The sequence below is a fragment of the Salmo trutta genome, chromosome 14 (assembly GCF_901001165.1).
Source record: "Salmo trutta chromosome 14, fSalTru1.1, whole genome shotgun sequence".
NCBI lineage: Eukaryota > Metazoa > Chordata > Actinopteri > Salmoniformes > Salmonidae > Salmo > Salmo trutta.
Genome location: NC_042970.1, coordinates 1,512,859 through 1,539,701, shown reverse-complemented (window position 1 = coordinate 1,539,701; position 26,843 = coordinate 1,512,859). Strand labels below are relative to the sequence as shown.

Sequence of the window (26,843 nt, the reverse complement as noted above, 5' to 3'; positions counted from 1 at the left end):
CAGAAATACAAGCCTTAGGTCATTAATATGGTCAAATCCAGAAACTATCATTTCGAAAATAAAAAGTTTATTCTTTCAGTGAAATACAGAACCGTTCCGTATTTTATCTAACGGGTGGCATCCCTAAGTCTAAATATTCCTGTTACATTGCACAACCTTCAATGTTATGTCATAATTACGTAAAATTCTGGCGAATTAGTTCGCAACGAGCCAGGCGGCCCAAACTGTTGCATATACCCTGACTCTGCGTGCAAGGAAAGCAAGAGAAGTGACAAAATTTCCCTAGTTAAAAGAAATTCATGTTAGCAGGCAATATTAACTAAATATGCAGGTTTAAATATATATACTTGTGTATTGATTTTAAGAAAGGCTTTGATGTTTATGGTTAGGTACACATTGGTGCAACGACAGTGCTGACAGTGCTTTTTTCGCGAATGTGCTTGTTAAATCACCCGTTTGGCGAAGTAGGCTATGATACAATGATAAATTAACAGGCACCGCATCGATTATATGCAACGCAGGACAAGCTAGATAAACTAGTAATATCATCAACCATGTGTAGTTAACTAGTGATTATGTGAAGATTCATAGTTTTTTATAAGATATGTTTAATGCTAGCTAGCACCTTACCTTGGCTTCTTGCTGCACTCGCATAACATGTTGTCAGCCTGCCACGCGGTTTCCTCGTGGAGTGCAATGTAATCGGCCATGATCGGTGTCCAAAAATGACGATTACCGATTGTTATGAAAACTTGAAATCAGCCCTAATTAATCGACCATTCCAATTAATCGGTCGACCTCTAGTACTTATGCAATTACTATATTTTAGTTATTGCATTTTTTATTAATCTTTCAAATATGTTCAACATTTTGTGTAGATTGTTGACAAAAAAAATGACATTTAAATACATTTTAATCCCACTTCACTATGTGTGACGTAAAAAAAGTAAGGAAATCCAAGGGGTCAGAATACTTTTGCAAGGCACTACATCAGTGGAGTCTTTCGCTATTGTAGATCATAACCTTCTATGGGCTACGTGGGACGTTAGCGTCCCACCTGCGGTATCCAGCCAGTGAAATATCAGGGCGGCAAATTCAAAACAACAAAATGTCATAATTCAACTTTATCAAACATATAACGATTTTACACCATTTTAAAGATACACTTCTCCTTGATGTAACCACATTGTCCGATTTCAAAAAGGCTTTACAGCGAAAGCAAAACATTAGATTATGTTAGGAGAGTACATAGACAAAAATAATCACACAGCCATTTTCCAAGCAAGGACATGTGTCACAAAAACCCAAAACACAGCTAAATGAAGCACTAACCTTTGACGATCTTCATCAGATGACACTCCTAGGACATTATGTTACACAATACATGTATGTTTTGTTCGATAAAGTTCATATTTATATCCAAAAACAGCATTTTACATTGACGCGTGATGTTCAGAAAATGTATTCCCACCAAAACGATCGGTGAATGTGCACATCAATTTACAAAAATACTCATCATAAATGTTGACAAAATATATATCAATTATTTAAAGAATTATAGATTGACTACTCCTGGATGCAACCGCTGTGTCAGATTTTAAAATAGCTTCACGGAGAAAGCACATTTTTCAATATTCTGAGTACATAGCTCGCCACCACAGCAAGCTATACAGACACCCGCCAAGTTCGGGGTCACTTAAACTCAGAATTAGTATTATAAATATTCTCTTACCTTTGCTGATCTTCGTCAGAATGTACTCCCAGGGCTGCTACTTCCACAAGAAATGTTTTTTTTTTTTGAAAAAATCCATATTTATGTCCAAATACCTCCGTTTTGTTCGTGCGTACAGAGCACAATCCAAAGGCATAATGCGCGAGTGCGGTACCAGAGACGAAAAGTCAAAATGTTCCATTACCGTACTTAGAAGCATGTCAAACGCTGTTTAAAATCAATCTTTATGGTATTTTTAACATAAAATTGCGATAAAATTCCAACCGGACAATAGCGTATACATTCAAGGAGAAAAAGACGGAACAGCGTGCTCGCGGGATCGCGCATATCCAATCCCTTTGTCCCCAGGCAGTCCACTGATTGACTGAGCTCCTATTATCTGCCCAGTGACAGGAGAATGCTGAAAGAACTTTCTGAAGCCTGTTGACAGCCAATGGTAGCCTTAGGAAGTGCAACGTGACCCCACAGAAACTGTAGTTTTGATAGAGAATCAAAAGAAGATCTACAATTCTCAGACTTTCCACTTCCTGGTTGGATTTCTCTCAGGTTTTTGCCTGCCAGTTCTGTTATACTCACAGACACCATTCAAACAGTTTTATAAACTTCAGAGTGTGGTCTATCCAAATCTACTAATAATATGCATATTCTAGTTTCTGGGCCAGAGTAGTAACCAGTTTAATTTGGGTACGTTTTTCATCCAGCCGTGAAAATTCTGCCCCCTACACCTCAACAGGTTTTAAGAGGTGTGGTAAATCAGTTAGATTTCTACGCTCATTGAGGAGCGTGGTATTAAGTTGATTCATCTGTTCTCTTAGTCGAGTGACAATGACCAAAATATGAAGATGCGCCAAAGGACATGGCTGATGTTTTACAACCCAATTGTGCTATTTTGTTAGGTTTTTTTTTGCATTTTGTGTAACTTATTTTATTACTTATTTTGTACATAATGTTGCTGCTACCGTCTCTTATGACCGAAAATAACTTCTGGACATCAGAACAGCGATTACTTTTTCCTTTAGCGAATAAAAGAGAAGAAGAACATGCTCACACAGAATCGGTGCTCCTAGTGGCCGGGGACCTTAATGCAGGCAAATTTAAATCAGATTTACCACATTTTTACCAGCATGTCACATGTGCAACCAGAGGAGAAAAAGGAAACTCTAGACCACCTTTACTCCACACACAGAGATGTATACAAAGCTTTCCCTTGCCCTCCATTTGGCAAATCTGACCATAATTCTATCCTCCTGATTCCTGCTTACAAGCAAAAACTAAAGCAGGAAGTACCAGGGACTCGCTCAATACGGAAGTGGTCTGATGACGCGGATGCTACTCTACAGGACTGTGTTGCTACCACAGACTGGAATATGTTCTGGGATTCATCCAGAAATACTCCACCTCAGTCATCGGCTTCATCAATAAGTGCATTGACGACGTCGTCCCCACAGTGACAGTACATACATAGCCCAACCAGAATCCATGTATTAGAGGCAACAGCCGCATCGAGCTAAAGACTAGAGCTGCCACTTTCACGGAGTGGGAGAGTAATCCGGACGCTTATAAGAAATCCCTCTATGCCCGCAGATGAACCATCAAACATGCAAGCGTCAAAACAGGACTAAGATTGAATCCTACTACACCGGCTCTGATGCTTGTCGGATGTGGCAGGGCTTGAAAACTATTACGGACTACAAAGGGAAACCCAGAAGTGAGCTGCCCAGTGACGCGAGCCTACCAGACGGGCTAAATGCCTTTTATGCTCACTTCGAGGCAAGCAACACTGAAGCATGCACGAGAGCACCAGCTGTTCTGGATGACTGCGTGATAACACTCTCGGTAACCAATGTGAACAAAACCTTTAAACAGGTCAACATTCACAAAGCTGCTGGGCCAGATGGATTACCAGGACGTGTACTCAAAGCATGCGCGGACCAACTGTCAAGTGTCTTCACTGACATTTTCAACCTCTCCCTGACCGAGTCTGTAATACCTACGTTTCAAGCGGATCACCATAGTCCCTGTGCCCAAGGAAGCGAAGGTAACCTGCCTAAATAATTACCGCTCCGTAGCACTCACATCGGTAGCCATTAAGCTCGAGATCCTGAGTCTCGACCCCTCCCTGTGCAACTGGGTCCTGGACTTTCTGACGGGCCGCCCCCAGATGGTAAGGGTAGGTAGCAACACATCCACCACGCTGTTTGAAAGGCTGGTAATGGCTCATATCAACTGCATCCTCCCGGACACCCTAGACCCACTCCAATTCGCATACCGTCCCAACAGATGATGCAATCTCAATCACACTCCACACTGCTCTTTCTCACCTGGACAAAAGGAACACCTATGTGAGAATGCTGTTCCATTGACTACAGCTCAGCGTTTAACACCATAGAGCCCTCAAAGCTCATCACTAAGCTAAGGACTCTGGGACTAAACAACTCCATCTGAGACTGGATCCTGGACTTCCTGACGGGCCGCCCACAGGTGGTAAGGGTAGGTAACAACACGTCTGCCACGTTGATCCTCAACACTGGGGCCCCTCAGGGTGTGTACTTAGTCCCCTTCTGTATTCCCTGTTCACCCACGACTGCGTGGCCAAACACGATTCCAACACCATCATTAAGTTTGCTGACGACACAACAGTGGTAGTCCTGATCACCTGATCACCGTGCTTCTACACCTGCATTGCTTGCTGTTTGGGGTTTTAGGCTGGGTTTCTGTACAGCACTTTGAGATATCAGCTGATGTACGAAGGGCTATATAAATAAATTAGATTTTGATTTGACAACAATGAGACAGCCTATAGAGAGGAAGTCAGAGAACTGGCAGTGTGGTGCCAGGACAACAACCTCTCCCTCAATGTGAGCAAGACAAAGGAGCTGATCGTGGACTACAGGAAAAGGAAGGCCGAACAGGCCCCCATTAACATCGATGAGGCTGTAGTGGAGCAGGTCGAGAGTTTCAAGTTCCTTGGTGTCAACATCACCAACGAACTATCATGGTCCAAACATACCAAGACAGTTGTGAAGCGGGCACGACAAAACCTTTTCCCCCTCAGGAGACTGAAAAGATTTGGCATGGGCCCCCTGATCCTCAAAAGGTTCTACAGCTGCACCATCGAGAGCATCCTGACCAGTTGCATCACCGCCTGGTATGGCAACTGCTCGGCATCCGACCGCAAGGCGTTACAGAGGGTTGTGCGAACGGCCCAGTACATCACTGGAGCCAAGCTTCCTGCCATCCAGGACCTATATACACTAGCCTGTGTCAGAGGAAAGCCCATAAAATTGTCAGAGACTATAGTCACCCAAGTTATAAACTGTTTTCTCTGCTACCGCACGGCAAGAGGTACTATAGCGCCAAGTTTAGGACCAAAAGGCTCCTTCCTCAACAGCTTCTACCCTCAAGCCATAAGACTGCTGAACAATTCCTCAAATGGCCACCGGACTATTTACACTTACAACCCCCTGCATTTGTTTTGTACACTGCTGCTACTCGCTGTTTATTATCTATGCATAGTCACTTCACCCCTACCTACATGTACAAATTACCTCAACTAACCTGTATTCCTGCACACTGACTCGGTACCGGTGCCCCTGTATATAGCCTCCACATTGACTCTGTACCGGTACCCCCTGTATATAGCCTCCACACTGACTCTGTACCGGTACCCCCTGTATATAGCCTCCACATTGACTCTGTACCGGTACCCCCTGTATATAGCCTCCACATTGACTCTGTACCGGTACCCCCTGTATATAGCCTCCACATTGACTCTGTACCAGTACCCCCTGTATATAGCCTCCACATTGACTCTGTACCAGTACCCCCTGTATATAGCCTCCACATTGACTCTGTACCAGTACCCCCTGTATATAGCCTCCACATTGACTCTGTACCGTAACACCCTGTATATAGCCTCCACATTGACTTTGTACCGGTACCACCTGTATATAGCCTCCACATTGACTTTGTACCGGTACCACCTGTATATAGCCTCCACATTGACTCTGTACCGGTACCCCCTGTATATAGCCTCCACATTGACTCTGTACCGTAATACCCTGTATATAGCCTCCACATTGACTCTGTACCGGTACCCCCTGTATATAGCCTCCACATTGACTCTGTACCGGTACCACCTGTATATAGCCTCCACATTGACTCTGTACCGGTACCCCCTGTATATAGCCTCCACATTGACTCTGTACCGTAATACCCTGTATATAGCCTCCACATTGACTCTGTACCGGTACCCCCTGTATATAGCCTCCACATTGACTCTGTACCGTAATACCCTGTATATAGCCTCCACATTGACTCTGTACCGGTACCCCTGTATATAGCCTCCACATTGACTCTGTACCGGTACCCCCTGTATATAGCCTCCACATTGACTCTGTACCAGTACCCCCTGTACATAGCCTCCACATTGACTCTGTACCGGTGCCCCCTGTATATAACCTCCACATTGACTCTGTACCGGTACCCCCTGTATATAGCCTCCACATTGACTCTGTACCGGTGCCCCCCTGTACATAACCTCCACATTGACTCTGTACCGGTACCCCCTGTATATAGCCTCCACATTGACTCTGTACCTGTACCCCCTGTACATAGCCTCCACATTGACTCTGTACCGGTGCCCCCTGTATATAGCCTCCACATTGACTCTGTACCGGTACCCCCTGTATATAGCCTCCACATTGACTCTGTACCGGTACCCCCTGTATATAGCCTCCATATTGACTCTGTACCGGTACCCCCTGTATATAGCCTCCACATTGACTCTGTACCGGTACCCCCTGTATATAGCCTCCACATTGACTCTGTACCGGTACCCCCTGTATATAGCCTCCACATTGACTCTGTACCGGTACCTCCTGTATATAGTCTCCACATTGACTCTGTACCGTTACCCCCTGTATATAGCCTCCACATTGACTCTGTACCGGTACACCCTGTATATAGCCTCCACATTGACTCTGTACCATAACACCCTGTATATAGCCTCCACATTGACTCTGTACCATAACACCCTGTATATAGCCTCCACATTGACTCTGTACCATAACACCCTGTATATAGCCTCCACATTGACTCTGTACCATAACACCCTGTATATAGCCTCCACATTGACTCTGTACCGGTACCCCCTGTATAGAGCCTCCACATTGACTCTGTACCGGTACCCCCTGTATAGAGCCTTGTTATTCTTCTTGTGTTACTTTTTATTATTATCTTTTACTTTAGTCTATTTGTTAAATATTTTCTTAACTCTTTCTTGAACTGCATTGTTGGTTAAAGGGCTTGTAAGTAAGCATTTCACGGTAAGGGCTACACTTTTTGTATTCGGCATATGTGACAAATAAAGTTTGATTTGATCTCTGGACATGTTACATCCTTATTTTAACCCTCCGTCACCAGGACTGCGTCTCACAGGGCACCCTATTCCCTATGTGGTCAAAATTAGTACACTATAAGCAGCCCAGATCCAACCTCAGAGCTTTTGATTGACTGAGGTTTCTCTCCATGGTAAAAACAGTTTAATAAAGATGAATAAAACAGAAAGAAATGGAAGGTACATACAGTGCGTTTACATTTTCATAGCAGACCTTTTACTTTACAGTATATTAACATGTGTAGCAGGTTGTAAGCATCACTCAGTAATATTGAGACACAGTCGGAGGCTGGTGATGGTGATTCAGGGACATTTTCTGGATATACTGCAACAACCCGTACTTGACAGATTTCGGGAAACGGCCAGTGACAGTTTCTTTGGTTTTGAACTTTTACTAGAATAACAGACAGAATACACAGGCTGAATTCCACGTGGACTTCCAGGCATTCCTGTTGATCTGACAGGATCATCGTAATTTATTCTTCTTCCTTTGAGACCCTTCGTTTCTAGTCCCGTGTGGCTCGCTTGGTAGAGCATGGCACTTGCAATGCCAGGGTTGTGGGTTCGATTCCCATGGGGGATCAGTATGAAAAATGTATGCATTCACTACTGTAAGTCGCTCTGGATAAGAGTGTCTGCTAAATGACTAAAAATGTAAAATGTTTGTGATTGGATGAACCAATATGGTAATTACTTGATCTTGCCTTCTGATTGGCTGTGTGGAAATGTAGCCATATTGTTTCCACCTTTCAGATCTACAGGAGTGCCTGAAGAGAAGTGGCTAAGGGGTCTGTTTGGAATTCAGCCACAACGTTAGAGGCATGTGACTTTATCCACTGAGGTTTCAACACAACTGGTGATTTTATTTACATTTTTTTTCCTGGACTTTTAGTAAATTAACAGCGTTATTAATGTTACTTGGTCCGCTGAGGTTTCAAGACGATGCTGGAATAAGAGCGTACGCAGGAGAAGGCGTCGGACGAGAGCATCCTGGGGTTGATGTAGTTGTTCTCCAGACGCAGCGTCAATATGTTAGCGTCCTCGTCGTTCTGGGGGTCACAGATGGCGTCGTCTGCAAACGTCCTGTAAGATGTTGAAAAGTTCATTGGTTGTACAGCATGAAGTGATTACCGATACTCTGTACTGGACTGGTTTTTGAGAAGAAAGTCAATATTCTTGAATTGATCAATCTTATGTGTTCTGTGAAGGCCTATTCAAATCATGCTCCTCTCCCAAAGCTACAAACTGATCAGAAAGGGTTAGCACTGAAGGTTCAGATCTGCACATATGGTTATGCCACTTGGTTATTACAGCCCTGCCACTTGGTTATTACAGCCCTGCCACTTGGTTATTACAGCCCTGCCGCTTGGTTATTACAGCCCTGCCGCTTGGTTATTACAGCCCTGCCGCCTGGTTATTACAGCCCTGCCGCCTGGTTATTACAGCCCTGCCGCCTGGTTATTACAGCCCTGCCGCCTGGTTATTACAGCCCTGCCGCCTGGTTATTACAGCCCTGCCGCCTGGTTATTACAGCCCTGCCGCCTGGTTATTACAGCCCTGCCGCCTGGTTATTACAGCCCTGCCGCCTGGTTATTACAGCCCTGCCACCTGGTTATTACAGCCCTGCCACTTGGTTATTACAGCCCTGCCACTTGGTTATTACAGCCCTGCCGCCTGGTTATTACAGCCCTGCCACTTGGTTATTACAGCCCTGCCACTTGGTTATTACAGCCCTGCCACCTGGTTATTACAGCCCTGCCACTTGGTTATTACAGCCCTGCCACCTGGTTATTACAGCCCTGCCACTTGGTTATTACAGCCCTGCCACTTGGTTATTACAGCCCTGCCACTTGGTTATTACAGCCCTGCCACCTGGTTATTACAGCCCTGCCACCTGGTTATTACAGCCCTGCCACCTGGTTATTACAGCCCTGCCACCTGGTTATTACAGCCCTGCCACTTGGTTATTACAGCCCTGCCACTTGGTTATTACAGCCCTGCCACTTGGTTATTACAGCCCTGCCACTTGGTTATTACAGCCCTGCCACCTGGTTATTACAGCCCTGCCACCTGGTTATTACAGCCCTGCCACCTGGTTATTACAGCCCTGCCACTTGGTTATTACAGCCCTGCCACTTGGTTATTACAGCCCTGCCACTTGGTTATTACAGCCCTGCCACTTGGTTATTACAGCCCTGCCACTTGGTTATTACAGCCCTGCCACCTGGTTATTACAGCCCTGCCACCTGGTTATTACAGCCCTGCCACTTGGTTATTACAGCCCTGCCACTTGGTTATTACAGCCCAATGATCAATCCCTTGAATTTTGTTACTTCGTCATCTTGGGATAAATAACTTTAGTTTGTTTTTACTGCAGTCAGTGTACTGTAGCTAGTGTACCTATTGAAATAGCACATGGTGAAATGTTGCATCTATAAATATTTAACATCAATGTACAGTAAACAATCCATTACCTAATTTTGTTGTTATTGAGGCGTAGGAAGTGCAGAGTGCTCATCTGGTTGATACCAGGGGGAACCGTAATCAGCTGGTTGTGGTCTAAACACAGCTCTGTCATGGAGGTATAGGTACCCAAGAAGGACTGTGGCTCCACTCCATCCCCATCCAGCTTGTTGTAGGACAGGTACAGGTACTCTATACCCGGCTCCATGTGGGCAAACACAAACCCTTAATTTAAAAAATATAGAACAAAATGAACATTGTATTCCCAGAGTATAGCACATAAGAAGTATTAATTAAAACACTTGTCCTCGACGGTAAATACCTGGGATCCTCTCGATCTGGTTCCCTACCAAGACCAGGTGGACCAGAGCTCTGGGCAGGTAGGATGGGACCAGGTACAGACGGTTGTAGGACAGGTCAATGGACTCCAGGTTCCTGATGGATGGAGAGTGTGTGTGTATGTGTGTGTGAGAGTGAGAGTGAGCGAGAGAGAGAGCGAGAGAGAGAGAGCCAACACATGAAAGAGACAAGAATGTTATTCCCTGTAAGATTTATTGATAAGAAAAATAAGCCTTGTGAAATATTACTGTTTTCTTACTTGTGATTGATCCATGCTAGAGGTGCAATCCTGGACTCATCCAGTCTGTTGTGTCTCAGTGAGATCACGTTCAGGTTAGTGGTTTCGTTGAAGACCGAGTCAGATATCTCTTCTATCAGGTTGTTCTCAAGATAAACCTCCTGCAAAGAAACAGAATGATACAATGAAGAATGGAGATGCTCTGATGAGACCCTTGGTTCCTCTCGGAGAGATGCTCTGTTGGGACCCTTCGTTCCTCTAGGAGAGACGCTCTGTTGGGACCCTTCGTTCCTCTAGGAGAGACGCTCTGTGGAGACCCCTCGTGCCTCTGGGAGACATGCTCTGATGAGGCCCTTCGTTCCTCTAGGAGAGACGCTCTGTGGAGACCCCTCGTTCCTCTGGGAGAGATGCTCTGTGGAGACCCCTCGTTCCTCTGGGAGAGATGCTCTGATGAGGCCCTTCGTTCCTCTAGGAGAGACGCTCTGTGGAGACCCCTCGTTCCTCTGGGAGAGATGCTCTGTGGAGACCCCTCGTTCCTCTGGGAGAGATGCTCTTTGGAGACCCTTCGTTCCTCTAGGAGAGATGCTCTGATGAGACCCCTCGTTCCTCTGGGAGAGATGCTCTGATGAGACCCTTCGTTCCTCTGGGAGAGATGCTCTGTTGGGACCCTTCGTTCCTCTGGGAGAGATGCTCTGTTGGGACCCTTCGTTCCTCTGGGAGAGATGCTCTGTTGGGACCCTTCGTTCCTCTAGGAGAGATGCTCTGATGAGACCCTTCGTTCCTCTGGGAGAGATGCTCTGATGAGACCCTTCGTTCCTCTGGGAGAGATGCTCTGATGAGACCCTTCGTTCCTCTGGGAGAGATGCTCTGATGAGACCCTTCGTTCCTCTGGGAGAGATGCTCTGATGAGACCCTTCGTTCCTCTGGGAGAGATGCTCTGATGAGACCCCTCGTTCCTCTGGGAGAGATGCTCTGATGAGACCCCTCGTTCCTCTGGGAGAGATGCTCTGATGAGACCCTTCGTTCCTCTGGGAGAGATATCTGATGCCCTTCGTTCCTCTAGGAGAGATGCTCTGATGAGACCCTTCGTTCCTCTGGGAGAGATGCTCTGATGAGACCCTTCGTTCCTCTGGGAGAGATGCTCTGATGAGACCCCTCGTACCTCTGGGAGAGATGCTCTGATGAGACCCTTCGTTCCTCTGGGAGAGATGCTCTGATGAGACCCTTCGTTCCTCTGGGAGAGATGCTCTGATGAGACCCCTCGTTCCTCTAGTGTATACACAACATACATAGCTGTTGTTATTGAACATGTTATACTGGATGTTAATTGAAGCAGGCCTCCATGTCTGTGGTCAGCCTGACTGTTTGGGTTAGCCATCGTTGGTATGTTTGTTCACATTGTTTCCCCCACAGGTAGACCTCAGTGGTAGTTTTAAGGAGAAAATGTCTGACAGAGCCACTCCTTCCTGGCCTGACATGGCGCCTTGCCTTTAACCAGAGCATGAGAGTGAGTCTTGTATAAGACTTTTTAAATCAAGAAAAAAGGCTGCAGTTGCTTCACCATGTTTCATCCCCTTAGCAGTGAAAATGTACACTGTGTCTATGACTAAAATTGCAGAGAGGTAGCAAAATAAATGTAGTGGTCAAGAACAGAGCCTTGAGGAACTACAAAATGTACCTTAGATTTATCCAAGGAATTTCCATAAAATGTATAAAAGCTCACCAGTAGAGATGGGGGCAAGCCCTGGGGGATGGTCCTGAAGTGGTTTCTGCCCAGACGGAGGTAGGAGAGCTGGGAGAGGGGTCTGAAAGCTAGAGGATCCACATTCCCTTCACTCAGGAGATTCCCCTCCAACTCCAAGGTCAACAGGTCGCTCAGACCTTCGAGAAATTACACAGAAATTAAAATATGTTCCTATCAAAGTCAAACCGTCTCCCTGAGTTTGTTTATAGTTTCATACTCTTCCAATAACAATTATGTATGTTTCTGTTGTCAAAGTATTTTAGATTGAAGCCTTATATGGCCTGAAATGCCCCCAAAAGAAGTTTGAAAAGTAAATTTGTATTTTTCTCCAGTAAGTAGCGGAAAGCAGATTAGTTATTTCTTTGTATTACCTTGGAAGCTGTTCTCTTCGATCCCTTTGAGGTGATTCTCGTTGATCTTCAGCTCCTGTAGTGTTGATGGGAAGTCTGGTAGGACCTTCTCTAGGAGGTTGTTGTCCAGGTAAAGACGGCTCAGGTACTTCAGGCCCTTAACAACAAACATTAACAACGTGTGTGTATGCTGGGGTGTTGCAAAAGTTAGAAGATACATGTCACTTGTTTCGTTGACATGTAATAGTAAGGGAAAATAAAGTTAACCTCTATGGGATTGGTGTCCGCCCAGCAGGACGGTTGAGCTAACGTGCGCTAATGTGATTAGCATGACGTTGTTACGTACAAGAACATTTCCCAGGACATATACATATCTGGGAGGAAGCTTACATTCTTGTTCATCTAACTGCACTGTCCAATTTACAGTAGCTATTACAGTGAAATAATACCATGCTATTGTTTGAGCAGAGTGCACAATTATGAACTTGAAAAGTTATTAATAAACCAATTAGGCACATTTGGGCAGACTTGATACAACATGTTGAACAGAAATGCAATGGTTCATTGGATCAGTTGAAAACTTTGCACATACACTGCTGCCGTCTAGTGGCCGAAGTCTAAATTGCACCTGGGCTGGAATAATACATTATGGCCTTTCTCTTGCATTTCAAAAATGGTACAGAAAAAATATAAAACAAGGCATGGTTTTTTCTTTGTATCATCTTTTACCAGATCTATTGTGTTACATTCTCATTCATTCATTTCACATTTCCACAAACTTCAAAGTGTTTCCTTTCAAATGGTACCAAGAATATGCATATCCTTGCTTCAGGGCCTGAGTTACCGACAGTTAGATTTGGGTATGTCATTTTAGTCAAAAATTGGGGGGAAAAAAGGCTCCGATCCTTCAATAAACATGTTGTATCATTGACATGTAATAGTATTGGCTAATAAAGTAGATCAATAAACATGTAATCATAATGGATAATAATCTGTCATTCTGTCAAAGTGGAAACAGTTAAATAAATTGAAATATTGTACATTGGAACGTAAACTACTCAGTATCAGACCTGGATTGAAATAGCAGGCCTATTTATTTTCTTTGAAATACTTTAGGTGGGAGTGCTTGGCCCGTAGCAGTGAGTGGCTGGGGTTTGGAAAGACAACTGTCGATGTTGGCACTCCTGTCACGATAGGGAGTTTCTTGTTAACATAATCAAGCTTTATTTTTATTATAGAAAAGTCCTGACTGTCTCTAGATTCTCACCTTAAGGGACCTTGGAAATAGAGAAGAAAAACATATCCCTAAACGGCACTTGGATTAAAACAGAGCCAAAAACCTGGTTGCCTCTGCCAGGAGGCTGAAACTTGGCCACAAGTGGATCTTCCAGCAAGATAATAACCTTAAGCACACATCAGAATCCACAAGGAAATATTTAAATGACCACAAAATCAACAGTCTCCGGATGTGATTCACATTGACCTTCAGTAGTTTGAAGAGGGCAGTCCATAAGAGCAGACAAGGGATATCAAGGATCTGGAAAGATTCTGTATGGATGAATGGTCTACGATCCCTCCTAATGTCTTTTCCAATCTCATAAAAACATTTTAGAAAAAGGCTGTGTTGTGATCCTCGTAAGGGCAGGGTGCTGGAGGGTGCTGGAGAAAAACAGGAGATCCAATAATTTGACCGGTCTATAAAAAAATATATATATACTTTAACAAAATATTTCTCTGAGCAAGTATATTAGTATAAAATAATATAATCTTCCCAAAAATGTTTAGCATACAAAACATTGTTAAAATGTTAAATCCTGAATTTAAAATTGATAAAAAAAATAGTCACTGGCCTACACACAATACCCCATAATGTGAAAGCGAAGTGTTTTTTGAAATTGCACTAATTAATAAAAACTGAAAAGATTAAATGTCTTGAGTCAATAAGCATTCAACCCTTTTGTTATGGCAAACCTAAATAAGTTCAGGAGTAAAAATGTTGCTTAACAAGTCCCATAATAAGTTGAATAGACTCTGTTCAATAGTGTTTAATATGTTTTTTAAATAAATGACTACCTCTTCTCTGTACCCAGACATACAATTATCTGTAAGGTCCCTCAGTCGAGCAGTATATTTAAAAAACAGATTCAACCACAAAGACCAAAGAGGTTTTCCAATGCCTCACAAAGAAGAGCACAGATTGGTAGATGGGTAAAAATACAAAAAGCAGACATTGAAAATCCATTTGAGCATGGTGAAGTTATTTTCAACACACCCAGTCACTAGATACATCCTTCCTAACTCAGTTGCCAGAGAGGAAGGAAACTTCTCAGGGATTTCACCATGAGGCTAATGGTGACTTAAACAGTTAGAGTTTAATGGCAGTGATAGGAGAAAAATGAGGATGGATCAACAACATTGTAGTTACTCCACAATACTAACCTAAATAACAGAGCGAAAAGAAGGAAGCCTATACAGAATAAAAATATTCCAAAACATGCGTCCTCTTTGCAACAAGGCACCAATGCAAAAAATGTGGCAAAAGCAATTTACTTTTTGTCCTGAATACAGTATGTACATGCAGATAAAATTACTTGGATAATAAACAAAGAGCAGCAGCAGTGTTTGCGTGTCTGGCGTCAATACGTGTGTTTTGTGTGTGTATTGGAGAGTCAGTGTTGTATGTGTGTGTATTGGAGAGTCAGTGTAGTATGTGTGTGTGTGGTTAGAGTCCAGTGAGTGAGTCAATTCAAGAGAGTCAGTGCAAAACATATGAATAAATAGTAATAAAGTAAGGGGGTCAATACAAATAGTCCAGGTAGCCATTTAGTCTTATGGCTTGGGGACAGAAGCTGTTCAGGAGCCTGTTGGTGTCAGACTTGATAAACTGGTACCACTTGCCGTGTAGAAGCAGAGAGAACAGTCTATGGCTTGGGTGGTTGGAGTTATTAATTATTTTCCAGGCCTTCACACAGCCTGATATTGATGTCCTGCATGGCAGGGAGCTCGGTTCCAGTGATGTACTGCGCGGTCCGCACCACCCTCTGTAGCACCATGCGATCGAGGGTGGTGCTATTAACATACCTAGCATTGATGCAGCCGGTGTGACTCTTACTTTGAAAGCGTGCGGGCTGATGCCAAAAGAGAAAGACTATTGTATTATGAAGGTGAGACTCTTACTTTCAAGACGTGTGGAACTGCTTGTGAAGCACTCTTATTTTGAAGGAAAGATTCTTACTTTGAAGGTGTGTGGGGCGATGCCAGCAGTTGTCAACTTGTTCTTTCCCAGGTTGATCGACTCCAGGTTGGGGATGCCGTTGAACGCCCCCACTGGGATGGTTGTGATGGAGTTACCTGGTGGTTCACAAACATTCACATTATTCACATTATTATCCTCAATGCTTAGATCGTCTAGATCAGGGTTGTCCAATCCTCTCCCTGGAGATCTACTGTCCTGTAGGCTTTCAGTCCAATCCTCTCCCTGGAGATCTACAGTCCTGTGGGTTTTCAGTCCAATCCTCTCCCTGGAGATCTACAGTCCTGTGGGTTTTGACAGGTGTATAAAATTGAGCATACAGCTATGCAATCTCCATATGCAAGATGGCCACCTCGCTTCGAGTTCTTAGGAAACTATGCAATATTACTACTTTATGGATTATTTCTTACATTCTTACCCCAGGAAATCTTAAGTGTTATTAAATACAACCGGGAAGAACTATTGGATATAAGAGCGACGTCAACTTACCAACATTACGACCAGGAATACGACTTTCCCGAAGTGGATCCTCTGTTCGGACCACCACCTAGGACATTGGATCTAATACCTGAAGTCGACCCAAAACAACGGCGCCGCAGAAGGGGCTGACGGAGCGGCCTTCTGGTCAGGCTCCGTAGACGTGCACATCGCCCACTGCTCCCGAGTATACTACTCGCCAATGTCCAGTCTCTTGACATCAAGGTAGACAAAATGCGAGCAAGGGTTTCCTTCCAGAGAGACATCAAAGACTGTAATATGCTCTGTTTCATGGAAACATGGCTCTCTCGCAATATGTTGTCGGAATCGGTTCAGCCACCGGGTTTCTTCATGAATCGTGCTGACAGAGATAAACACCTCTCTGGGAAGAGGAAGGGCGGGGGTGTATGCTTTATGATTAACGACTCATGGTTTAATCATAACATACAGAACTCATGTCCTTCTGCTCATCCGACCTAGAATTCCTTACAATCAAATGCCGGCCAATTTACCTACAAAGAGAATTCTCGTCAGTTATATTCACTGCTGTGTACATCCCCCTTCCAGCAGACACCAAGACGGCCCTCAAGGAACTTCACTGGACTCTATGTAAACTGGAAACTATATATCCTGAGGCTGCATTTATTGAAGCTGGGGATTTTAACAAAGCAAATTTGAGAACAAGGCTACCTAAATTCTATCAGCACATTGATTACACTACGCGCAGGGGTAATACACTCGACCACTGCTACTCTTACTTCAGCGATGCATACAAAGCCCTCCTCCTCACTCCCTTCGGCAAATCCGACCACGACGGCATCTTGCTCCTACCGTCCTATAGGCAGAATCTCAAGCAGGATGTACCAGTGAAGAGAACCATTGAACACTGGTCTGACCAATCGGATGCCACGCTTCAAGATTGTTTTGATCATGCGGACTGGAATATGTTCCAGTCAGCTTCTGAGAACGACATTGATCTATACGCTGACTCCGTGAGTTTATAAAGTCCATTAGAGATGTTGTACCCACTGTGACTAATCAAATCTAACCTGTGGATGGATGGCGTCATTCACGCAAAACTGAAAGCGCAAACCAACGCATTTAACCATGGAAAGAGGTCTGGAGATATGGCTGAATATAAACAGTGTAGTTATTCCCTCCGCAAGGCAATCAAACAAGCGAAATGCCAGTACAGGGACAAAGTGGAGTCGCAATTCAACGGCTCAGACACGAGACGAATGTGGCAGGGACTACAGGAAATCACGGACTATAAAAGGAAAACCAGCCACGTCACGGACACCGACGTCTTGCTTCCAGATAAACTAAACACCTTCTTTGCCCGCTTTGAGGATTATTCAGTGCCACTGTCGCAGCCCGCTAACAATGACCACGCCCTACCCCTCTCCTTCGCCGTGGCCGACGTGAGTAAAACTCTTGCACGGCTGCTAGCCCAGACGACATGCCTAGCCATGTCCTCAGGTCATGCGCAGACCAGCTGGCTTTTTTGTTTACGGACATATTCAATCGCTCCATATCCCAGTCTGTTGTCCCAAAATGCTTCAAGATGGCTACCATTGTTCTTGTACCCAAGAAGGTAAAGATAACTGAACTAAATGACTACCGGCCCGTAACACTCACTTGTCATCATGAAGTGCTTTGAGAGACTAGTCAAGGATCATATCACCTCCACCCCCCCTGCCACCCTAGACCCACTTCAGTTTGCATACCGCCCAACAAGTCCACAGACGATGAATTCGCCATCACACTACCCTATTCCATCTGGACAAAAGGGATACCTATGTAGGAAAGCTTTTCATTGACCTCAGCTCAGCATGCAACACCATAGTACCCTCCAAGCTCATCATCAAGTTGGAGGCCCTGGGTCTCACCCCGTGCAGCTGGGTCCTGGACTTTCTGACGGGCCGCCCCCCGGGTGGTGAAGGTAGGAAACACCATCTCCACTTCGCTGACCCTTAACACTGGGGCCCCACAAGGGTGCGTGCTCAGCCCCCTCCTGTACTCCCTGTTCACCTACGACTGCGTGGCCATGCATGCCTCCAACTCAATCATCAAGTTTTGCAGACGACACAGCAGTAGTAGGCTTGATTACTAAGAACAACGAGAGCCTACAGGGAGGAGGTGAGGGCCCTCGGAGTGTGGTGTCAGGAAAACAACCTCTCACTCAACGTCAACAAAGCAAAGGAGATGATCGTGGACTTCAGGAAACCGCAGAGGGAGCACTCCCCTCTATCCACATCGAAGGGACATTAGTGGAGAAGGTGGAAAGTTAAGTTCCTCAGAGTACACATCACTGACAAACTGAAATGGTGCACCCACACAGACAGCGTGGTGAAGAAGGCGCAACAGCGCCTGTTCAACCTCAGGAGGCCGAAGAAATGTGTCTTGTCAACCAAAACCCTGACAAACTTTTACAGAAGCAAAATCAAGAGCATCCTGTCGGGCTGTATCACAGCCTGGTACGGCAACTGCACAGCCCTCAACCGCAAGGCTATCCAGAGGGTGGTGTAGTCTGCACAAAACATCACTGGGGGCAAACTTTCTGCCCTCCATGACACCTACTACACCCAATGTCACAGGAAGGCAAAAAGATCAAAGACAACAACCACCTGAGCCACTGCCTGTTCACGCCGTTACCATCCAGAAGGCGAGGTCAGTACAGGTGCATCAAATCTGGGACCGAGAGACTGAGAAACAGCTTCTATCTCAAGGACATCAGACTGCTAAACAGCTATCATTAACTCAGAAAGGCTGCTGCCTACATTGAGACCCAATAGCTGGCCACTTTAATAAATGGATCACTAGTCACTATGCAGTTGCAAAGAAAAAGCCATATCTCAGACTGGCCAATTAAAATAAAAGATTATGATGGGCAAAAGAACACTGACACTGGACAGAGGAACTCTGCCTAGAAGGCCAACATCCCGGAGTCGCCACTTCACTGTTGACGTTGAGACTGGTGTTTTGTGAGTACTATTTAATGAAGCTGCCAGTTGAGGATTTGTGAGGCATCTGTTTCTCAAACTAGACACTCTAATGTACTTTCCTCTTGCTCAGTTGTGCACCGGGGCCACTCACTTCCGAGTTCCAAACTGCCTCGAAGCAACGTCACACAAGAACTGTTAGTAGGGAGCATCATGAAATGCTTTTCTATGGGTGAGCAGCCACACACAAGTCTAAGATCACCATTTGCAATGCCAAGCGTCGGCTGGAGTGGTGTAAAGCTCGCCGCTATTGGACTCTGGAGCAGTGGAAACGCGTTCTCTAGAGTGATAATTCACACTTCACCATCTGGCAGTCCGATGGACGAATCTGGGTTTGGCAGGTGCCAAGAGAATGCAGGAAGCACTAAAGTTCGGTGGAGGAGGAATAATGGTCTTGGGCTCTTTTTTATGGTTCGGGGCCCTTAGTTCCAGTGAAGGCAAATATTAATGCTATAGCATACAACGACATTCTAGACGAGTCTATGCTTCCAACTGTGTGACAAAAGTGTGGGGAATGCCCTTTCCTGTTTCAGCATGACAATGCCCCCAAAATTGATTGGCCTGCACAGAGTCCTGATCTCGACCTCATCGAACACCTTTGGGATGAATTGGAACGCCGACTGTGAGCCAGGCCTAAGTCCCCGCAGCAATGTTCCAACATCCTAGTGGAAAGCCTTCCCAGAAGAGTGGAAGCTGGTACAGCAGTAAAGGGGGTGACCAACTCCATATTAATGACTTCCCAGAAGAGTGGAGGCTGTTATAGCAGCAAAGGGGGGGACCAACTCCATTTTAATGACTTCCCAGAAGAGTGGAGGCTGTTATAGCAGCAAAAGGGGGGGGGGCAACTACATATTAATGCCCATGATTTTGTAATGAGATATTCGACAAGAAGGTGTCCACATACTATTGGTCATGTAGTGTACGTTTAGCAGAGGTCTTCTGTGTATAAAACGACACGGAAGGGTAAAAAAGCCACTAGCGACACACTCAGAGGTTCATCCAACAACACAGAGGTTCATCCAACAACACAGAGGTTCATCCAACAACACAGAGGTTCATCCAACAACACAGAGGTTCATCCAACAACACAGAGGTTCGTCCAACAACACAGAGGTTCGTCCAACAACACAGAGGTTCGTCCAACAACACAGAGGTTCGTCCAACAACACACTCAGAGATTCTACGAGTGGTCTGAGGCAGTAGGTAAATAACAAGTGACTTTCAAGTTGCAACTTTATAACTTTATGTAATATTTTGGGAAACAACTCAGTTTTAAAACTACAACATTTTTCAGAGACTAAATAGAAGTTGATGACCTATAATCTCTTACTGTATGGTCTATGCCTGTAACAACGTTCAGGGAAGGGTAACATACACAGACTTACCCTCCAGACTTAGGGACTTGAGCTCAGGGATGTTGAGAGGAGGGAAGTTGGTCAGTTTAGCGTTCTCACACGTCACAGTGACATCAGAGATATCACAGCCTAGCGGGAGGGTGATCCCAGGTCTACGTACCACCACTCCTTTTCCATCCTCCTCTTCTCTGTCCGTGGGCTTAGCTAGGGGAGGAGGAAGGAGGTCCTCTTCGGTCGGCTCATCTGGAAACATTTGGAAAACGTCTCCTCTCAGCAGCCACTCCATCTCCTCTTCCTCCTCCTCTTCTTCCTCCTCTTCCAGCTCTGCTAGTTCCCTCAGTTTCTCCTTCAGCTCGTCCTCATGTCTTCTCCTCTCCTCCTCCAGCTTCCTCTCCCGCTCCTTCATGGCCACCTCCTCCTTTAGTCTCCTTGCCTCCTCCTGCCTCCTCTCTTCCTTCTCCATTCGCAGCCTCTCCTCCTCGTGGCTCCTCTCCTCCTGCCGCCGCCTCTTCTCCTCCTGCCTCCTCCGCTGTCTCTCCGCCTCCTCCTTCTGTTTCTTCCTCCTCTTTTCCTTCTTGACGAGGCGCTCCTCCTCTCTATTCAGGAGCTCGATCTCGGCCTTGGTGCGGGTCACCACGGGGTCAAGGATTGGGTCAAGGTCAGGGGCCACAGAGTCAGGGTTGTTGGCTACTGGGAAATCGCCAGAGAAGTCAAGGTCATCACCACGGGAAGCTGGCCCAGCCAATCAGAACCACAGAGTGTTAGAGAGGAGGACGGAGAGAGGGGAAAGAGGGAAGCAGAAATGGCCCAGTGAGAATTCATGTCTCCATCAATGATCATTTAAAAAGGTATTAACTGCTATTTCAGATGAGTTCTTTGTAAGATCTGATGCTGATGATAGGACAAGGACAGTGAAGACATTTCCAATCTGATGATAGGACAAGGTCAGTGAAGACATTTCCAATCTGATGATAGGACAAGGTCAGTGAAGACATTTCCAATCTGATGATAGGACAAGGTCAGTGAAGACAGAACTACCATAGTTAAAGGCCCAGTGCAGTCAAAAAACGAATTATCCTGTGTTTTAATTAGTCATGTGTACGGGATACGCATATTATGCATCGTCCAATGAAATGCTTACTGGGAGGTTCCATCTCGACAATGCAACAACAATAAGAAACAAAAAGAAGAAGAATAAAGTAAAATGGCAGTAGAACAGAATAAACATTATAGCATCAGCAGCATTTATAGAACAATATTTACACATGTATTGGAGAAGGGGATGGGGGGTTGTGTATAAACTGAGCAGTATATTAAGGGCCTGGTAGCGGCAGTTGTGATGTGTGTAGCATTGAGTGTGTGTGTGTGTGTGTGTGTGTGTGTGTGTGTGTGTGTGTGTGTGTGTGTGTGTGTGTGTGTGTGTGTGTGTGTGTGTGTGTGTGTGTGTGTGTGCGCGTGTGTGTGTGTACTAAGGTGCAGAGAGTCAGTACAAATGTCCAGTTCAAGTGTTCAGCGGTCTGATGTCTGCTGAAAACAGTCTGAATAATACTGTGAAAATTATGATAATGTCCTTTTAGTGTAAAAGCTGTTTGAAAAGTCTTCCTGAAACTTCAGCCTGTTTTGGTGGGATGGTGTTTTGGCCTACCTGGTGTTTTGGCCTACCTGGTGTTTTGGCCTACCTGGTGTTTTGGCCTGTCTGGTTAAATCACAAGGTGTTAAATTAGTGAATAAACCAATAAGAAAGAGAGTTACAAACCTCAGTGCCAATAACAGATAGTTTTGTAAATAAGAATTTGTTCCTAACTGACTTGCCTAGTTAAATTTAAAAAATACGTTTTCAGTTTTCCCCTCCGCCACTCAGAAAGTCGTAGCAAAATTCTTGCTTGAGAAATTGTTCTTTGCGAAGAAGCAATTTTTATTTATTTTTGACTTTTTAATTTAAAAACAATCACAGTGAGGTACTTAATTGTTACCTAGAAATGATTGGATATTGAGATTTTTTAAAAAGAACTGCATTGGACCTTTAAGCTAAGCTAAGCTAGATAATGATACCCTTTAACACAGTCACATCATTAAGACACCTACCTGTGTCCATGCAGACAGGGCAGCATTCGCCAGGCGGGGTGTAGGGGAAGTGACATCGTAGAGGAGGACATGTGACCTCGTCACACAGCACCTGCCCTCCACTACACAGACAGGTAACACACGGCTTGGGGGACCAGACGGCCTGCTCAAACATGGTGATGCCCTGGTACACACACTGGCCTTTTTTACCTGCGGGAGAGATGGGGAAGGGAAGGTGACACATGGCTTGGGGGACCGGCGGCCTGCTCCAACCATAGAAATGTATAGAGATCTCGTGTGGCTCAGTTGGTAGAGCATGGTGTTTGCAACGCCAGGGTGGTGGGTTCGATTCCCACGGGGGACCAGTACGGGAAAAAAATTTATGAAATGTATGCATTCACTACTGTAAGTCGCTCTGGATAAGAGCGTCTGCTAAATGACTAAAATGTAAATGTAATCCCTACTTGGAAATACCCTTTTTTTTAGCACGAACATTGCCATCAAAGATATTAATAACTATACCCAAGATAATTCATACGTGTCGTTTCCAATGGGAGTAAATGAAGCATAGTTGGCAAAACAATCAAGTCGGTTAAGGAATGCCTGCTCTGTGAAGTGCACGTGTGCCATAACTATAGTCACCTTTGAACTCCTTGTAAACAATGCCATTTTTTTTCAACTTTGGCAAAGGGTCAATCTACAAAACTTTTTGCACTTTGTGTGTAAAAGATCCTAGTTTTGGGAACAGAAAACTGTGAGAAAAATCATCAGAATGTCGGCCCAATTCCATCTCGCTCCACTGCCCGCCACTGGGCTTCCTGGAAAATCCAACCAGCTGTTTCAGATTTATACATTCATTGAAACATCTGGCTCCTTGTTCTGTCTGTGTTCCCATTGAGGGCTTCCACCATTTTAAAGTAGTTAACTGGGTAGGGATTCCTATTGGTTGGGAGGCATCAGCCAATGATCAAAGCATTGTCTTCTGTAAGTAAGCATGACAAATAACATTTGATTTGATTCTAATTGGTTTGCCTAGTTTGGAAATGGCTTTAAACTATATCCTGCCATCTAGTGGTCACAATAAATACATGACAAAATACCTGGTTCAATATATCCTCAATGGAGCTGCCCATGCTGTCACACATGCCATAATGGCACAGATACAAAATGTTGAGACCTCTTTCCTTCTCTACGACTCCAACATGCTGAGGCCTTGGCATACATATGCCCTTCTTACCTGCTGGAGGTAAAGAAAGAGAAGGGGGAAAAGGGAGAGAAAAAGAGAGGAGAGAGAAACATGGTGATGCTCTGGTACACACTTTGGCCCTTAGTTCTGGAGGGAGAGACGGGGCAGAGGGGCTGATACCTGGAGGGAGAGACGGGGCAGATACCTGGAGGGAGAGACGGGGCAGATACCTGGAGGGAGAGACGGGGCAGAGGGGCAGATACCTGGAGGGAGAGACGGGGCAGATACCTGGAGGGAGAGACGGGGCAGATACCTGGAGGGAGAGACGGGGCAGAGGGGCAGATACCTGGAGGGAGAGACGGGGCAGATACCTGGAGGGAGAGACGGGGCAGAGGGGCTGATACCTGGAGGGAGAGACGGGGCAGATACCTGGAGGGAGAGATGGGGCAGATACCTGGAGGGAGAGATGGGGCAGATACCTGGAGGGAGAGACGGGGCAGATACCTGGAGGGAGAGACGGGGCAGATACCTGGAGGGAGAGACGGGGCAGATACCTGGAGGGAGAGACGGGGCAGAGGGGCAGATACCTGGAGGGAGAGACGGGGCAGATACCTTGGCGGAGAGACGGGGCAGATACCTGGAGGGAGAGACGGGGCAGAGGGGCAGATACCTGGAGGGAGAGACGGGGCAGATACCTGGAGGGAGAGACGGGGCAGAGGGGCTGATACCTGGAGGGAGAGACGGGGCAGATACCTGGAGGGAGAGACGGGGCAGATACCTGGAGGGAGAGACGGGGCAGAGGGGCAGATACCTGGAGGGAGAGACGGGGCAGATACCTTGGCGGAGAGACGGGGCAGATACCTGGAGGGAGAGACGGGGCAGAGGGGCAGATACCTGGAGGGAGAGACGGGGCAGATACCTGGAGGGAGAGACGGGGCAGAGGGGCTGATACCTGGAGGGAGAGACGGGGCAGATACCTGGAGGGAGAGACGGGGCAGATACCTGGAGGGAGAGATGGGGCAGATACCTGGAGGGAGAGACGGGGCAGATACCTGGAGGGAGAGACGGGGCAGATACCTGGAGGGAGAGACGGGGCAGATACCTGGAGGGAGAGACGGGGCAGATACCTGGAGGGAGAGACGGGGCAGATACCTGGAGGGAGAGACGGGGCAGAGGGGCTGATACCTGGAGGGAGAGACGGGGCAGAGGGGCAGATACCTGGAGGGAGAGACGGGGCAGAGGGGCTGATACCTGGAGGGAGAGACGGGGCAGAGGGGCTGATACCTGGAGGGAGAGACGGGGCAGAGGGGCAGATACCTGGAGGGAGAGATGGGGCAGAGGGGCAGATACCTGGAGGGAGAGACGGGCAGAGGGGCTGATACCTGGAGGGAGAGACGGGGCAGAGGGGCTGAAATCATCCTGAAATGCATGACATGACCAGGATGGAATTCAAAGGTTGTGGTAGAAGAACCACCCACTGGGCACACCATGTAATTTCAACATGGGAAGTTGGGTAATATTTGTTAGAGATGTTGTTAAGCCCTGGACACCTCCACTAAATCTGTCGATGCCCTGGACACCTCCACTAAATCTGTCGATGCCCTGGACACCTCCACTAAATCTGTCGATGCCCTGGACACCTCCACTAAATCTGTCGATGCCCTGGACACCTCCACTAAATCTGTCGGTGCCCTGGACACCTCCATTAAATCTGTCGGTGCCCTGGACACCTCCATTGCTGTCAATTTCAAGTCAAACATGACAATGAGTTACAAGGAGTTGGTATGATAGCACAGGCAGACTGGCACTCCTGTTAGATTCATTCATACAGCACCCTGTAAGCCACTGACTAGGTCAGTGTTAAATACAAGGTCTACTAGTGTTAAATACAAGATAATTCTTTCAGTACATTACCTACTAGTCTAATACAGGACACTGTTCCCTGTTGAACAAATCCACTGCCTCTTTCAGTTCCACAACTGTACTGACACACCAATCCTAATCAAACTGCTTAAATGTTTGATTGTGTAGGAAATAAAAAAGGACTGTGAGCATAAGTCTTGGTGCGTAATATCAACAACCATCTAGTACAACCGACAGAGAATCAGGGAGAGAACAGCCATCTAGTACACGAGAGAGAGAAAAAAAATCAGGGAGAGAGGCAGATGGAAGACAGACAGAGAGAGAGAGAGGGCCAGAGCGAGAGAGGGCCAGAGAGAGAGAGAGAGAGAGGGCCAGAGAGAGAGAGAGAGAGGGCCAGAGAGAGAGAGAGAGGGAGGGCCAGAGAGAGAGAGAGAGGGAGGGCCAGAGAGAGAGAGAGAGGGAGGGCCAGAGAGAGAGAGAGAGGGAGGGCCAGAGAGAGAGAGAGAGAGGGAGGGCCAGAGAGAGAGAGAGAGGGAGGGCCAGAGAGAGAGAGAGAGGGAGGGCCAGAGAGAGAGAGAGAGAGAGAGGGCCAGAGAGAGAGAGAGAGAGAGGGAGGGGCCAGAGAGAGAGAGAGAGAGAGGGAGGGCCAGAGAGAGAGAGAGAGGGAGAGCCAGAGAGAGAGAGAGAGGGAGAGCCAGAGAGAGAGAGCGAGAGAGCGAGAGAGCCAGAGAGCGAGAGAGCCAGAGAGCCAGAGAGCCAGAGAGCCAGAGAGCCAGAGAGCCAGAGAGCCAGAGAGCCAGAGAGCCAGAGAGCGAGACAGCGAGAGAGACAGCGAGAGAGAGAGCGAGAGAGAGAGGTCTACTCTTCGCAGATGACCTATGCCTGCTGTCACCCACAGCACATGGCCTACAGCAGAGCCTGGACCTGCTAGAGCAGTACTGCCAGACCTGGGCCCTGGCAGTAAACCCCAAAAAGACTAAAATAATGATTTTCCAGAGAAGATCCAGATCTCAGGGAATTAGACCAAAGTTCTCAATTTGGTACAAAATATATAGAGTACTGTACACACTACAATTACTTAGGTTTAAAAATAAGCTCAACTGGACACCTTAATGAGGCAGTGAATGAACTGAGAGAGAAAGCACGCAGGGCATTCTACGGCATTAAAAAGCAAATTCAAATTGAAATACCTATTAAAATTTGGCTAAAACTAATTGAATATGTCATTGAACCAATTGCACTTTATGGCAGTGAGGTGTGGGGTCCACTTGCAAAACAAGATTTCATGAAATGGGACAAACACCCCATTGAAACCCTACATGCAGAGTTCTGTAAGATTCTCTTACGTGTCCAGAGGAAAACTACAAACAATGCATGCA

At 46.1% G+C, this 26,843-nt stretch overlaps 1 protein-coding gene across 1 annotated transcript in view; it reads right to left on the bottom strand.

Annotated features, from left to right (window-relative positions):
* Window positions 1–7,258: 7,258 nt before the first annotated feature.
* ecm2 (extracellular matrix protein 2, female organ and adipocyte specific) overlaps window positions 7,259–26,843 on the bottom strand; it is a 30,438-nt gene continuing 10,853 nt past the window's right edge. Inside the window, exons 3-11 of the mRNA XM_029774194.1 lie at window positions 22,437–22,625; window positions 20,382–21,083; window positions 15,500–15,615; window positions 12,286–12,421; window positions 11,894–12,051; window positions 10,192–10,331; window positions 9,916–10,028; window positions 9,605–9,818; window positions 7,259–8,213 (exon numbers count right to left, since the gene is read on the bottom strand). Of these exons, the coding sequence (XP_029630054.1) occupies window positions 8,045–8,213; window positions 9,605–9,818; window positions 9,916–10,028; window positions 10,192–10,331; window positions 11,894–12,051; window positions 12,286–12,421; window positions 15,500–15,615; window positions 20,382–21,083; window positions 22,437–22,625 (1,937 nt within the window). The 3' untranslated portion in view covers window positions 7,259–8,044. The remainder of the gene's footprint in view (window positions 8,214–9,604; window positions 9,819–9,915; window positions 10,029–10,191; window positions 10,332–11,893; window positions 12,052–12,285; window positions 12,422–15,499; window positions 15,616–20,381; window positions 21,084–22,436; window positions 22,626–26,843) is intronic.